General features: G+C 42.6%; 1 protein-coding gene across 1 annotated transcript in view; it reads right to left on the reverse strand.

Annotated features, from left to right (window-relative positions):
- NINJ1 (ninjurin 1) overlaps positions 1-11,056 on the reverse strand; it is a 13,668-nt gene extending 2,612 nt beyond the window's left edge. Inside the window, exons 1-3 of the mRNA XM_009647905.2 lie at positions 11,000-11,056; positions 6,834-7,068; positions 1,817-1,978 (exon numbers count right to left, since the gene is read on the reverse strand). Coding sequence (XP_009646200.1) covers positions 1,824-1,978; positions 6,834-7,068; positions 11,000-11,056 — 447 coding nt within the window. The 3' untranslated portion in view covers positions 1,817-1,823. The remainder of the gene's footprint in view (positions 1-1,816; positions 1,979-6,833; positions 7,069-10,999) is intronic.
- Positions 11,057-16,791: the final 5,735 nt, after the last annotated feature.

The raw sequence follows: 16,791 nt of genomic DNA on the forward strand, positions 1-16,791 counted from the left end.
GTCAGGCAGGACTTGCCCTTGGTGAAGCCATGCTGGCTATCTCGAATTATCTCCCTGGCCACCATGTGCCTTAGCATAGCTTCTAGGAGGATCTGTTCCATGATCTTCCCAGGCACAGAGGTGAGGCTGACAGGTCGATAGTTCCCGGGGTCTTCCTTTCTACCCTTTTTGAAAATGGGCACAAAAACTGCTTCTCCTCTCACCCCTCTTCAGTTTTAGTTTCACTGCATCAGAAAGAGGCGCAGCTGGGATTCTGATACGCCACCTTGTCCATTAGTTGAATTTCTTGATGCCTATTCCAGATTCTTCTCTCTCTTCTTTCTCCTCTCAGCTGTTCCTGGCTACTGTGTGTGCTTGTTCCTGGGAAGACAGCTAAAATTCCAGTAACCCTTCACTGAGTTCTCTGGGCTTTGCCAGTGCAATTTTGTGGTCAGTGTTTCAGTACTGTTTTAATACATACTGCTGAGAAGGACATTCTACCTATAATTCTGGTAAGATCTCAGATAATCTACGTGCTCTTTGCTGCTAAAATTAAATAATTATAGTTTATTTGTAGAGACTGTGGTCAGCAAATACAATAAAACTATCTTGGTTCACTGACAGAATTTCACAGGTTTTGGCTAAAGCAGATGATTCCGCCCACACTCCAAAATAAATGAATTTCATTCCTCATCTTCCTAGTAAGTTGTTGCACTGGGTTCCCCCCCCATGCCATTTGGAGTCCTGATAGACTCTGGCGTGGTTTCCATTCTCGTTACAGATTTCTGTTGTGCCATTCATCTTCAGATGAGGGGTTTAAAGACCCTGTATCTTCTTTTTCATGGAGAAAGGGTTTCACCCAGAAGTTAACTGAAACTGATAACGTCGCAGATACGGGCTGGTTGCGTAGCAGCCAGTGCACCATGGCTTGCCAGGCAAGTCAAGCCATTCCTTCTTCAGCAGGTCTTCTGAACGTGGTTCCAGATTTGGAAGATAAAGAGCCAGAGCAATGCTGGCACACACGGACTTAGCAGTGCTATTTTAAAGGCAGATGTTGGACTACAGTGCTTCTTGGGCTACAAGCCTACAATTTAGGTTTATCTCCTCCCAAATTGTTCATCATAGCTATGATGCTCGGAAGATACCCATTTTGATTCCCACAATCCCTAAATTTATCCTTCTGCATAAGTAAATAATGAACTTTATAATGCAGGTAGAGCAAACAATACTGTTTTAAATGACTGTGTGTACCAAGTAAAGTGATAGTGCCCATCTCTGCAGGCTGAGTCTCCCACAAAGTAAATGCCCTGCAGCTTGGGAAGACAGAAAAGCTGCACTGTCTGCATACGGACTGAAGGGCTCCAGGGATGTGTAGTATCATATGTTGGACTTAAAAGCGCCGGTTACTTGGATTAGAAGATTAAGTCTTCAGTGTTCATAACAGACTAGATGCAGTGTACTGCAAATCTTTCTGAAAAAAAGAGGCATTTGGAGGAAGCAAAACAATATTATTTCCCTTCTTAGCTTAGTCAGCAATGAGGAAAAGGAGTGACCAAGCCAGGGGACAATCTTTACACTTCCTGTGACATGCAAGGGGGCCCTGACAAGAAAGATGCTGCCATGAACTTTCAAACCCTACATTTACAAAACCACTGTAATAATTAGCAGTTTCTAGCAGCTTCTGCTTTTGCAATAGTCTGAAGTAAACTCATTCACCTGCGAAGGCTAGAACTGCACAGAAATAGCCCGTGGCTATTTTTAACGCTGTGGCTTAGCGTGCACTGTGTGCGTGCGTGCTATGCCCTACTACCTTACAGCGCAGAGAGATCAAACTCACCTTGTACTTACTGTCTTGATGCTAACTCAGCAACTGGCTTCTGCACTCCAAAGGCAGTGATAAAAATATTCACAACTACGATAATGAATACTAGTCCAGTTGCAAGGTTGTTGAGGAAATCCAGCTTTCCGTGCTTTGCAGGGTTGTTAAGGTCATATTTTACTTCAAAGAGAAAGGAAAAAAAAGTTTTAATTATATGTACATTTCAAAATCCAGAATAAAAGTCTTCGCTACTCATGTAGTTCAAGAATTTCTCTTACACTGAGCTATTTGCATCAGTCATGCTTGAAAGGGAAGTAAGATTCTGCAGTGTCAGTAAAAGTGCTAAGGAGGAGATCTTTAACCGCAAGGAGCCTATTAGCTTCCAGTAATTAGCATCTAATCTCTGTGGGTGCACATGGGAAGTAATGGATATACAAACATTACCAGAAATCTTCTGAGTTCCTGGTCTTTTGAAACCTAGTTCTGTTGCAGACTTCAAGCATTTAAAAATTATTTCAGTCTTGAATACATGAGGCTTGAAGCCCTGACAGGACGGGATGAAGTTAAATTTCCTACAGTTAAAAACACCGCAGGTTCTCTGCAGACAGCCCAATCTCTTTGCCAGTGCTGGGGCTTTTCTGTACTGGTACCCCTCCCCAGCTATACTCCCTGCTTTTGCACTGACTCTGGGTTTAGAAAACCAGGCCACTTCATCTGTTACACAGAGGAAGATTTCAAAGCAGCATAGAGAGCGCACCAGCTGTGTAAACATTTCCTTTTGCTTCTTGCAGTTGCGCTTTGGTTGAACGACTAATGGGAGTGAGGAAGGAACGCACAAGGGAGAGAGTATTAATTTAGTTTAAGCTTAAGATTCCAGGCCTCATGAAAACATATAAATTAGTTACATTGCACTGATAATAGACTTGATGATAGAGTAAAGCATGTGCCTGTATAGGACAGTAAGAAGTCTGGGGGCACTTGCCTGGCATCGTGCTGAAAACCAAGATTTTCCCATGCCTCTGTGCTCCTGCAGGAAGGGCTCTGCAATGCAGACCCTCTGCTAAATTTCTTTGATGCTGGTGGAATGAGTGCCGATGAATTCTGCAGTGTGTTTTGAGAATGGTTTTTGTCTATTAAGACTCCTAGTTCTTAAATGCGTAGATCACAGGAGCTTGTGTGTGCAGGTAAAGGATATATGAGAGCAAGTTTATACCTGACAAGTTTTCACAGCAACATAAGTAGAACTTTGAGCTCCTCCTGAGAGGCACATACATAGATATGTAGCTTACGCCTCTACTGCATGAAATAAACTTTGTTACTTGCTTTTAACATAATGACCCTGTCAACACTGCAGAACTTAACCACAGAACCGAGACTCGCTTGCTTGTTGAAGCAGTTAAGTAGAAGTGGGGGCAAACACACTCGTGATGCTGAAGTATTAAAGGCCAGGTTCACTCAGTGTCCCTCGTTAGCAGTCTAATGCTGTTTTGGTTTCAAGGAATTCTGGGCGCCTGTTCAAGTCCTGTTTGCTAAAGCAGAATAGTCAAACATCACAGGCTAGTCGAAGCGCTGAAGAACACTGTGGGGGAACTGAGAAGCTTAAGCTACCATGCACCTGTGTAGGCATGAAATAATTTAAGCTCAGCAGTACTTAACCCTGAAAATGAGTTTATACACGTCTGTAAAGCCTTTGGAGCTACATGGACACTTGCATCCCAACAGTACCTGGAAGGACTCTAGTACTGTCATATGAACGCAGCAGGATAAATGAAATGGAATAATTAATCCTGAAGTATGGATGAAAAGCATTTCAGATAGTTGGTTTAAAACAGAACAGGCAATAATGGCCTAACATGTTTCGTGAGTTAAGAAATGATGCTCAAAGGAGAACTGACACTTTGGAGCCATCCCTTTGTCAAAACAGGGTCAGAGAAGACACGTATTGCTTGTCAGCTTAGGCGGTGCTCTAAATTTTGAAGTAGAATTGCAGTAATCCTATCTTTGTGATTATAGTACTTAAGATGAGGGTGTTGGTGAAAATGTCCTTAAGAACAGTTATTCTTTAAGTATTTTATTATAGTGGGATTAGATTACTATGATTTCATGCCCCTTAAACTATTTCAAGACATTCCTTGCTTGTCTTCCAAAAAGTTAAGATTACCAAACTACTTTCAAGGACGAGTTTGCTGAACACTTTTTAGAATGTTTTGGTGAAAGGCTCTTTTGAGGGAGAAAAAGCTTTTAATCCCTCAGAGAACTGGTAGCTCCTGGGATAAAACTCTGTCTCAAGGAAAGAAACTGGATAGTTGCACAGGCTTTTGTCTGGACTTGCGAGAGTTCATAAGTGGCAGAATTCTGTGGCTGGACAGAAAGGCAAGCGAAAACTACCAAGTGCACACTGTGGAAAGCAAGTTCGTGCTGTGATGCCTGTCCCTTTGTACCTCCACACCTATGGTACCCACATAGCTACTTCCTATCTTCAGTCCTTTTGACCTCAGGATGACAGCGTCCCTCCAACAGCACACTGCCACAAGCCAAGGGCTCTGTCACCCTTGGCACGCCAAACCTACGGCCCCGGCTGACTGCAGAGCGCGGGCTGAACTCCCGCTGCATCTCACTATTCGCTCAGTGGTCTGCGAGCTCCACCTCAGCCCAGCTGCGGCATCGGGGCTGCTGGCTACTCTCTTTACTCTCAATGTGACAAAGATAAAAATTACAGAGATGGAAGCCACTTTGGCAATGCCTGGCAGAAATAAGCACTAAAAAGCAACGTCTCAGCATATACTGAAAAATTATTGCCCAACAAAAAACAGGGAACTTGTTTACAGCCTCAAAGCCTGCTTAACTGAATAAGCACCAGGGAATCCCCTTCAACCAAGAAACACGTAAGCGTTCTGCTGATTTTTCCATTACTCTTTTCCCACATCCCCCAGTATCATAAGCTTGCTTTTCCCAGTCCCTTTCTGGAATCTCCTGTGAGCCAGGACCTGGATTTTGCTCTGGTACCACCTCTCCCAAGGGCACAGACAGCTATACTCCGTCTCTTTCGTAAGAAAGAAAAAATGCTATGTCAGCTGCACATCAGTGTTACGAGCCTTAGCATCCTGGTTCCCTAGGAACTTCCTCCTTGAACAGAAAATTGTTTTTTCAGTTCTGCTAAAAAAAAGAAACATTGAGAGACTAACAGAGATGCCACAGGTGGCACCTGTAACAGCACATGCCACGTGTGAACTCTGGCTATCACCTTCAAGGCTCTTCATTTGCAGTAGACTTAAGATCCGTCATACAGTACCCATTAATTTAAAGGGAAAGATTTGAAACAAATTATGTGAATAAATGATCATGTATCACTAGCAGAAGAAGTGACCTGCAGCTGTTTCCTACCAGTGAAGGTATCTTTTTTTTCAGGGAATAATGGGGTTCAACTGATGCTGAAACCTAAACGTTTCCTCTGATTTCCACAGGTACCTTTGACCGACTTTCCAAAGTTATGGCCTAGGGTTTTGGGTGCTGCTAACGAATTTCACAGGTTTTCAGCAACTTCACAAAGTATCACTGGATTCTTTTTGCATTTTGCCTTACAAAAACATGGGGGGAAATACCACAGTAGACAGCAAAGAGACTTGTTTGAGGTCAGAACAGAAACCTCAGATTTCCAGAAGAGTGCTGGCTCTCCACTCTCTGTGGAGCCCAAGTTGGGCCTTTTGGGGTAATTCATGCTCACTTAGGGTTGACATTGTTTTAGAAATGAGCCTGGTTCTAGAACTCCTTAGATCAATATTTTGCCTTACAGAATAAGGCAGAGGGTGTAGGGTGTATGTGTGCTACTAATCTAGCCATACTAACTTAAAATACCTACTTTTTAGTGATAGCCACTGGTTCTTGTGCCTCATGGCATTGTACCTATTCATACTGAAGAGTGGAGCCTCTGTTTTTGAGAATAGCAAAAATGCTGCATCGAACTTTTAGGAACGTGAAGGTCTGTAATTCAACAAGTAAGACAGAAGGGGGGGGGGGAGGAGGCAGGGAACAGGGAACTAATCCTACACCTGCCTCATTAAATGCGTCCAAAGCACGTACTGACACAACCCCATTTGAACTCATTCTCATGAAATGATTTCTAGCACATGGTAAAGGTACTGCATCACATTTCTTCAGTAGAAAGTAGGAAAGGTTTCCTTAGCGACGAGCAGGATTCAAAACCATCTATTTGCAGTCCCAGGATGCTACTCGGACTGTGTTTTCACATTATAACTCCTTTCAAATTTCTTAGCTGAAGTCATAGTATGTGGATAATAGATGAAGTATGTTCTTTCGGTGAAATCTTGCTCCAAGTAACCTATTTTTCTTTTTAACTTTAATTTCAGTTTATCATGGATTTGAAAATTAACAACTACATTTCTACCATTTCTCACCTAGAGATCTAGGGTGCTTTGAATAATTCCCTAAATTTAAAACTACGGGGTCTTTTTTCATTATTGTCAAGCCTTTGCTATCAAACCTTTGATCTGATTGCAGAAACACAAACAGAAGATGATGTGCCACAGCAACATGAGGATGGGCATTTCAACTTTCACTTCTGTTTTGGAGTTCTACCTTCACAATATATTCTTATATTACTTATGATATGACTGATGTGGAACAAATACATTTCAGTCATAAGATCAAGTAACAGGTCTTGCCAGAAACAGTATTATGAAACTGGGCAGGCTGCATGATCCTATCTGGCCTATTAATGCTTCTTTTACAGTATTTCATCATTTTCCTTCCTCCTCAGGCCTTCTGAAAAGAAAAATATCCACACTCTGGGCAAATGCGTATGAGGAAGTTGATCAAAATTGAAGATTCTGCATAAAGCTGCCCTGACTCCTTTTGTTACAATATTTCTATGGTCTTAAGAGAAAACTTTAATAAATTCTGAGGTAAAGACTTTCAAATGTAACAGCTTTTTAAAAACAGGGAGTCTATATACCATCTTACAGGTCGCATCCTATAAGAAAAATACACGTCAGTGGTTCTTGCTGTTGCTACATACCAAGGAATATCAGGAGCACTCCCACCATAACTTGCAACGTGAGCGACAGGCTGATAAGAATGATAAGTGGGATGTAGAAGGAAAAAGAAGGTCCTTGCTCCATGACGGCTTTCAGCTGGGATGCGTTGGCCATCAGTAGGGCAATGTCCAGCATGCTCTCTGCAGCGCTCTTCTTATTTGCATAGTGGTTGATGTTCATAGGACCATTTCTTTGAAACCACTGTGATGTTCTGCGCTAAAATGGGGAAAGAGGAAGAATGTGATCTTAAAGGTCTTTTCCAACCTAAATGATTCTATGATTCTATGACTTTAAGATTATTCACATCTCTTTTAAGTGGTGTAGTGAGCGAGAGATCACTTGGCCCATTGACTGATTCCTGTAAGTATACTGACAAAGCAGTAGCAGTACCAAGACTATCAGTGCATGTTTTTCACTGTTACCACTGTCCTCCATCTGACATGAGAGCACTAAAAAAACTCTTTCCAGTTCGTAGGATGTCTAAGCAGTCAGTATGTTTCTACCCTGAGAAAAGAGAAGACTGAAAAAGCTGAAAAGTTTGCACTGAGAGAAGTTGGGAGGGAAAAAACGACTGTAAAAGAATCAAGCAAACAACAGGTTGTTGTAACTAACGTACTCCTAAAGGCATAGTTAAAAACACAAATATTTATTAAATTCGCCCTCTGTTATCACACATCTGTACAGTTCTGTAATTACTCATGAGTCTTATTTTGAGGGTTTATGTGGAAGTTGGCCACCAGATGAGCTTTGCTTGACCTCTTTTCCCGCTGCTTCTTACTTCGCCATGCCACTGTCCAGGTCCATCCATACACAGCGAATTGTTTTTCTGCTTAAATATTGTGTAATCTGTGCTTGCCAAGCACTGCCCAGTTACAAGGGAAATGTTTTTTCCCATTCTTCCATCATCAGGTGGGTTGTTTTTGGTTTTTTTTTTTAATTCCGCTGCAAGCAAACAGGAAAATAAAAACCAACCGCAGGGCAAAACCAAGGCTGCTTAACCCGGCGGGATGAGTGAAATGAGGGTTTCCTGATGACAATACATGTCACCCAGCTGGGAATTGGAGACTTGAAGTCTCCCAGCAGTGCCTGTTTCTCTACAGATTAGCTGCAGCTTAGGGTAACTAGGTTAGATTTAGGTGCCTGACTCCATGATGAAGAAAGAGCAGACAGCCCTCTTTTCTGCAGTCTCTGTACAGGCTAGCAACTTCATTCTCACTGCTTTTGCTTCTAGATTTCATTTTTTAAAATAATACACAAATATATTAAGAGTAAGCTTATTCTAGCCGACTTCTTTAAACCTGCTTCTCAGGGACCTTTTTACTGCACGGATGTGTTCCTGCTTGCCAGAACATACTTTGAAGGTTAGTTCAAATGCAGAAAATGCCCTCTAATTACTCCCTTCAGCAGCACTAACAACTATCAAATTTCCAGCTCCCAGGCCAGGTTTGCCACTGTCCAGACATAAAAATGTCCTTTTAAATAGGACAGATATTGATGCATACGGCAAACACATTGACAGTTTTTCCTGGGCACTCAAATACCAAACTTGACCTATTTTCACTAGACATGTTATAATCAACCACAGCCTAAATATTTTACTGAGTGAAAAATGTCATGGAGGTTGCAGAGGGTTTTTCTGCAAAGGGAAGGAAGCCATGCCATTGTAGCCTCATGCAGACGCTCCTTCACTGCGACCAAGCTCCCGGGAAGAAAATGGCTCTGAGATGGGTACAGACTTCAGTCAGGACTAGCTCGACACTAATTTGGTTTTGTCTCTGTCCCACAACCTTAAAAAGCAGTTTGGCTGAGGAATCTGTCCCACATTTGTTGCCTTTTCTCTCCCCAAGGAGAGTGTCCTCTTCCCATCCCCCTGCCCCATTAAACCACCATAGCATTCAGAAAAAGCACTGTAATTCTATCATACCGTCCACCAGGTGTGGATATTCATTTCCTTATGGAAAGCAGCATGGAATATATGCTGGCAGTACTCCATAGAAAAATCCAGACTGACATTTTTCACTGTTTATTGTGCAGTAGAAAGCCAAACACACACACATTTAGCTCTTGGCTACCTAATGATAGCAGCATAAGGGGATGGGGAACTACCTGTGCAACAGCAGAATTCAATTTCTGGGCATGAATTTAAAACAAACTCTTCTCAGTGAACTGTAGAAGCAACATGATGTGTTTTGTCGCAAGTCATAACAGAGGATGTTTTTTCCTATGTCTAGTAGCTAATTAACTCCTGCCTGCCAGAAACCCTACCTTTGGAGTATCTGTTGGGTCTACAAGGCCACGGTGTTTAACATGGGCAGCTGTGACTCAGTTTGGAACCCAGGGAAAAGGGAAAAGGGAAAAGGGAAAAGGGAAAAGGGAAAAGGGAAAAGGGAAAAGGGAAAAGGGAAAAGGGAAAAGGGAAAAGGGAAAAGGGAAAAGGGAAAAGGGAAAAGGGAAAAGGGAAAAGGGAAAAGGGAAAAGGGAAGGGAAAAGGGAAGGGAAAAGGGAAGGGAAAGGGGGCTGCAGTGAAAACATGATGACCGGTTTCTTTGTTTTCACTCGACGTAGGAATGTGATCATGTTTGACTTTTTTTTTTTTAACCATACAAAAGAGTGAATAGTCTGGGCTACATCTTCCTTTCGGTTACATCTGTGACTACATGGTGTGAGACAGTTTCTACATGAACAACAGAATACGATCTTTTCTTCTTCCTGGGGAAATGTCTAAGACCTCGCTGTTGGCTGATTTTCTGTATGGTCAAGTTGCAGGTGGGAATAGCAAGCTATGGTTGTTTGAACAGCGGTGGGAGCAAAGGTTTTGAGCCACTTCTGAACTCCAATAAACGGAGAAGGCTTTTCAAAGTAGGGTGCTGCTAAGGCAAACTACGGCAAAACTTCTTATCCCTGGAATGACAACTCAGCTATTTACTATACTTACACTCTAAAAAATGGCATTTTACTCTGTTCAGAGGCTTTTAGCTACCAGTCCTGAAAGCAGACTAGTTCAGAATCGGAACTAGGCATCTGGAGAACTGAAATGTTGGTTCTGCTGTAGAGAGTTTTTTCTCAGCCTGTGATCTTGCCTTCTGCCAGGAAAAAGGATCTGTAATCATGAAAGCCCCAGAAACAATTTCCCATCTCCTGATTGAGAAATGGAACCTCCTGACTCATGCTGGAAAACCATAAAACCAAAAAAAAAAAATGCAAATTAGCCTTGCCGCCTGGAAGCAAGTTGAAGGCAACCACCAGAAGTATTGAAACAAATGCAGTCAGAACTGTGGCGGCAATTTTTAAGATCAGAATACGTGTTACACAGCAATATATAGACAGGCAATGAAAGAAGAGCTGTTGCCTTAACCTCAGGGTAATGACAGTCGCGTACAACAGAAATTATATGGGACCTTTGTTATGTGTCTTTATGGTTTCAGGGAGATTCCAAGCATGCAGCAACACGTGCAGCCCGCAGCACCCAACAGCACTTGCTATGCCGTATGGAGATAGAACCTGTGGGGCTGCAGGGAGGGCAGGTGAAACTTGTGGAGATTTCCTAAGATGCCTGTAAAGTCAGGCTCTGTCTGCAGGTGCCACTTGGCAGAACAGTAGGTATTCCATGCAACCTGCTTCAGTCTTGATGTAATCAAAACACCTCGTTACAAACTTTCAGTATTCAGATTACCTAGTACTGACAAGCTGATGCCGTCAGTTAGTGTGTCACCAAGTAAGTCTGAGGAAAAACCAGCACATGTGCTCACACGCGCGTGCGTGAGAGCCAGGTGTAGCTGGAACTGCTGTATCCTCCTTCCCCTCTCAGTAACAGCCTGCCCTGACATTTCCTGTGGCCCACAAACCATCGACCTCCCAGCAGAACAACCCGCCGTCCTGGTCTATGCAGAGTAATAAAGAGGAGAGGAGTGAAAAGCCTCCCCCTCTTGCTCCATCTGTGGCTGGAAGAACCCCCTGTGGCAGAGCTCCTCTTCACAGTTGCATGATGCTGTCCCCACTGACAGCACCGCTCCACAGCTCCGCACAGCAGCCGGGTCAGTGTGCCCGCCCCGAGCACTGCAGTTTCCAAGGATAAGCCGAAGGTGCTACACCCAAAGTGGGCACCTTTTTGCAAGACCACACCTTCACGCCAGGACTGCATGGATACATGCACAGTCTTACTGTGCCGGTGCGGACTTTGCCGCTGCTTTGCTTTACTCGTCATTTCAACGGCACACCCAAGAGAACTGAGTCCCTTTCAAATACAGAAAGGAGTTATTCATTGCATTTATTAAAAAATAGAAGTGGCACTGAGGCAAATATCCCTAGACGCTGGCTGTCATGAATGACACCCAAGACCCACCTGGTGATTCAACAGGAAGGAAACAGCATGGAAAATGGAAACATTTGAAAATAATGAAGTATCTTTGCTAAATGCAGTAACTTGTTATAGCAAGGATTTCTGCTTCTGTTACAGCATTGAGTTGCTACTTGTGACCAAATTTATGCAGCCATTTGTTCACAGAGTGTTTATCAAAAACTGGTGACTGCTGAAGGAGTCAAATTAATGTGCTGGAAGTCTGACAAAAAAAAAAAAAAAAAGAAAGGAAAGCCCAAAAGTAATTTTTTTTTTTCTTGTCTGACTTGACCAGAGTTTTCCCAGATGAACCAGTCGGTCCAGAGAAGACAGGCGGGGTTTCTGACCTGCCGATCATCTGTAATCCACAGGGGAAAACCACTAGTGAAAATGATGCCTATTTTGCATTTGTATTTAGAACTTTGTTATGGTCATTCCTGTCACTCTGCCCTATGAATGCAGGAGGAAAAAATCATTTGGATTTTGAGCCAAGTTTTACGGATTCATTCCTTCTCTTTTGGTATGTTCCTAGGTACTTTACTCAGCTTCTTAAATGCCTTCAGTGCACATATGTACCCCTAAAGAGACTGTTTTAAGAAAATGTAAACAAAAGCCAAAACAAAAGCCCCACAAAATCTGTAAAAGGCAAATATTGCCTGAACCAACAGGGCCTTCAAATCTCCAAGTTAAGAGTCAAATCTGTTATAAACACAGAATTTAATGCTCTTGTAACAAAGTTAACAGCGGTACAAGACTGGTTACTGTTTTCTTCTAAAATTCCCCCAGAAAACTAGTGTTTTGCAGTCAGCAAGGTGAACTTCCAGTTTCCCAGATGAATACTTGGAATCAGAAGCTGCAAAGTATAAGCCAGAAGTACAGCCTGGGTTGCTTTAGTTTTGGTTTGCAATTTGTAATTGCAGCTACTTAATATCAGCTGGGACTGCAAGACCCAGAGCTCAACACGTTTTGCATGTCAGGCCCAGAGTCTCATATCAGGGTCCTGAAAAGATACAAATACTTACTTTAGGATTAGTACAGTATTAGCACTAAATACTTCATGGTATTCTAACTTTATATTGTTATGCAGTCAAGTGCCTTTGTTGAATACAGGAGAGCCACAGGTTTGTATGGGATAACCGGGAAAACAATGCTGATGATTATTCCAACATTCCAAACGAGGTTTCTAAAAACAGGGCTTCTGGTTAATAACACCTTCCTCAAGCTGCCAGAAGGTTCTTCGCCTTCCATTGCATTGACGCTGAAACACAGGCTTTGGAGGCTTTGGCTTGCTCTAACTCTGCACAGTTTTCTTTCTATTTCGGGTTAGCAATTACTGCAATTTTATGGCAGCTTTTAGACGCCTTTAGCAGCCAAGCAGCCTCAATTCAATATGAGATCAGGCACGCTTGTTGAGCAGCGTGACCTCGGGGTTTGTAATGCCATGGAGCAAGCTTCCTTAAATTCTTGTTTAGGGACAGTCCTAATTTTACAACAATGGAAACTTGCTACGTAATAGTGAGGCTGTGTAAGCAGGAGGCTGAGTCACACTGATCCTGCCGGGCACTGTTCTTTACTGGGTTTTGCAATAGTCTTTCTAATAAAAACTGTCAAAAAGATGCTAAAAAGCCTTCTTGTTTAAAAAGTAATTGTCCACGTTTTTGAACTATTCACCTTTAAGAAAAATACCGCATGGCAAACTTTTCCAGATCTTCTAGCGGTAATTTCATGCTCAGGAAAAATTCCAGTTATATCAAAAAAGAGAAGGATCAGCCACAAATGGAATAATACAGGACGTAAACAGACCACAGTCTCAGAACTTTTATTTTTTTCTAAGATCAACAGAACTGAACTAGTAACTTTATACAATTATTTAATAACGCTCATAGATGTGGAATTTCTGTCCACATCTCCATCGCCTACATACTGAAAATTTAACGGGCTACATGTGGCCACTCTGAAATCGGACTTTCCCTCGCAGAGATCTTGCTGATCTAACAAAACAGGGAAAATATTCTACAAAGAAAAGAAATATTCTTCCAGCAAAAACATTCTAAGCTGTATCCGTTATGTAATGGACGGATAGATCCTTTGCACACCTCTTCAGAAGATATTACTTCTTTTCCCCCAATAAAACATTAGATCACTTGCTCAGCTTCGCATTGCCTTGGACAGAAAAACCCCTACACCAACAGTTACGTTCCCTGTAAGAATTGCATTTTGGGCAGGGAGCTTGTGAGACTTCTGCAATCACATCTATGGTTGCGGGCAATTAAAAAAAAAAACAACAAACCAACTCAGCCTCTATTCATATTTCGTATTATCAGTTTTAAAGCATCTTTAAAAGCCTATACTTAAGTGTCCTGGTTTCAGCTGGGACAGAGTTAATTTTCTTCCCAGTAGCTGGTGAAGTGCTGTGGTTTGGATTTCGGATGAGAATAATGTTGGTAACTCACTGATGGTTTATATGTTGCCAAGTAGTGTTCACACTAAGTCAAGGCCTTTTCAGCTTCCCTTGCTCTGTCAGGGGCACAAAGAGCTGGGAGGGGGCACAGCCAGGACGGCCGACCCCAACTGGCCCAAGGGCTATTCCAGACCATATGGCGTCATGCCCAGTATAGAAACTGGGGGAAGAAGAAGGAAGGGGGGAACACTGGGAGTGATGGCATTTGTCTGCCCGAGGCACCATTAGGTGTGATGGAGCCCGGCTATCCTGGGGGTGGTGAATGAATCCCTTGCTTTGCTTTGCTTGCACGTGCGTGGCTCTTGCTCTCCCTTTTAACCTGTCTTTATCTCAGCCCATGAGCTTTCTCACTTTTACCCTTCCGATTCTCTCCCCCATCCCACCGGGGACGAGTGAGTAAGCAGCTGGGGGGGGCTCAGTTGCTGGCCAGGGTTAAACCACAACGTTAAGAAGAGCCACTTTCTAGACAGACAAAAAATGCAAGTATGACTACATCAAGAAAAAAAAAAAAAAAAGTGGCAACCATCTTGATTCCTGAGAGCTACGAAGTTAGTATGAAACGGAGGGAAAAGTACAGCCATGTTAGCTCAGGGCAGAGCACCATTTTACTAAAGCTGTGCTGGTTCCAGGACCAAGTTAGAGTGTTTTCACTCATTAAATGACTTAAAAATAATCAGCACACCTGATGACTAACTTTGTGAAATGCAGTAATAACTCAAACTTGCTTGTACAGCTATTTAAATAGCAGCTTTCTCCTGTATGATTTTTTCTCTGTCTTGCATTACTACTGCTCATTCCAGCGATTTGGTCTTATAACACAGTATTTTTCACAACCTGACTCTGGGCTGCCTATTCTGTGTTGTTAAAGCACCGTTTGTTTATTCTGGCTACTTAAAAGACAAGCAAACAAAACCTTATCACCAACAGTTTCAATATTTCGAGTATATCAAATGCTCCAAATTCAATTTGATGTAAGTCATGCTTTAGAACATGCGGTATGCAGTAAAATAATTTCAAGTTTCTACAAATTTGAAGTTTGTTACTTGCAGTATGATGCCAAGAAACTGTCACGTCCCCAAATTACTTACGAATTGGTATACAACCTTGAATACATTTTAATACTAACATGACTATAGCAGAAGCCAACTATTCCAGAGCCGTTCTTCTCTACTACCCCATTCTTTGTCACCTTTTTCATAGTTATTCTTTAACTCTTTCCGCTAGCATTTCCTGTTACCTTGGAAGCACTAAACTAGGTTTTACAACACAGTGAATCCACACTGTTTCAATATGGACCATGAACAAGGAAAGTGAACAGAGGAAGATGGAAACAATTCCTAGCTGTCTTGGTATGAACAGATCCTTTGCAGAAGGGGCCAGACACTTCAGCCGAGTGTGATTATTCACATTAATCAGTGAGGTGTGCCAACTCGGAATCTCCTGCTTCTAAAATCTTGACAGCTGCTAAAATTTGTATGCAAATTAATGATGGAGTTAAAATAAACCACATTAACCCACTGACTGACCACTCATTGAGAATTACAGTGGGCTTAACCAGTCTTGTTTTAATTTGTGAAGGTAAGATGACTCTATCTGCATTTCATGTCAGCTCTTGTGTAAGAGCAGGTAGCAGTCTATCGCTGAAGGTGTGCAAGAGAATCCGTTCCAAGGAGAGGGCAGACGCTAGGATGGGCAGTAAGCAAACCAGGGCAGTCCAAGCTCCAATGCCTGCGAGCATTCCAAGAAGCAGACACACACTTTTTACTCCAATATGGAAGATTTAGGCACCTATGGATTTGTGGTGTTCCCAGGTTTAGCTGGCTGCTGAGCTGGGGTGTTCTTTTGTCTATGTGAATTGTGAACTTGGTCGGATTTTTTAAGGCATCTCCTATTCACAGATCGGCTTTTAAGAAATCTGTCCCCATCTGTTTTACCTCGCATATGCTTCTCTTTTTTTTTTTTTTGTGAGAAAATGAAAAAAAGTCTGTCTGTAAAGTGCTACTGTGTACATATAACACAATGTAATACTGCGTCTCGCTGCTTATTCTTTATATGGCACTCACATACAACTTGCAGTTTCTACGGGAAAGATGCAATGAAATGACGATTGCTTGCAAGTGAAGATGAAGTAAAACAGGAAAGTTGCAGAAAAATTATTGGAGCAGACCAAGTTAAAAAAAATAAATCCCCATGAGTAGTGCTTGTGATGCAATCACAACTCTATGTTCATAAAAAAAGAAAATTGCTAAGAAGTCAGTGGCTTAAAGGAAACCCCTTCAGGCCACCAGTTTGACCCACGTATCCCAACCTTGACTCTCTTTAGGTACTTTCCAGGATTTATTAAAACCAGATACTTTTTTTCTTGGTCGGATATGCATGACTACACAACACAGGTTTGTCAGGAAGGGAGGGAGGAAGGACAGATCTGCTGCACAATCAGTCCAGTCTCTCTGTAACCAGAAAGTTTGACCAGTGACGCAGAAGGTGGTTTGGTACAACTGTTTCTATGTGGTGGAGTCTTAGGCTGGAATAAGAGCTCCTTTTTAGAGTTTAGTCCTTTCCAAAACAACATGAAAGACGCTCTTTTACCAGCCTGGCTTTTCAGATAAGTGGCATGCTCGGCAAACATCCTTTATGTGTAAACAGAAAATGGGATGAAATGCTTTCCAGTGAGGATCTCTGGCCATGCTTTGACTACATGGAGTAGTAAAAAGCTGGGTATTTCCCTTCTTGTTTTTATTTGGATTACCGTATGGAAAGAAAAAAACCCCAACCATATGGGCCCAACCCTTTTAAGTAATTCCTCCGACATTTGTGCTCACTTATTGCCCCTGTAGATATCCCTGAGTAACTTTTCCACCCTCTCCCAAGTCATCTGGCTGGAAAAACTCTCCGAGGCTCGGGTGGTGCCAGTGTGGTCCCAGCAGGTTTCTGGGTGGGAAGGACACCTGGTGACCCGTGGGCTGGCACGGGTAGGCACCCAGTGGCCACCGTGCCAAGGGCTACAAAGGATTTTTATTTTCAGTCCTCGTCGGCACTTGCCTGTCTTTTGAAGTGAGACGAAAGGGGACGCTTGCGGCGGCACCCCTACAGAAACCGCGCGGAATTAATTCGTGGAAGAGGTGTACAAAAACAAAGACCG

This window comes from Egretta garzetta, unplaced genomic scaffold (assembly GCF_000687185.1).
Source record: "Egretta garzetta isolate BGI_Z169 unplaced genomic scaffold, ASM68718v1 scaffold451, whole genome shotgun sequence".
NCBI classification, from domain to species: Eukaryota; Metazoa; Chordata; class Aves; order Pelecaniformes; family Ardeidae; genus Egretta; species Egretta garzetta.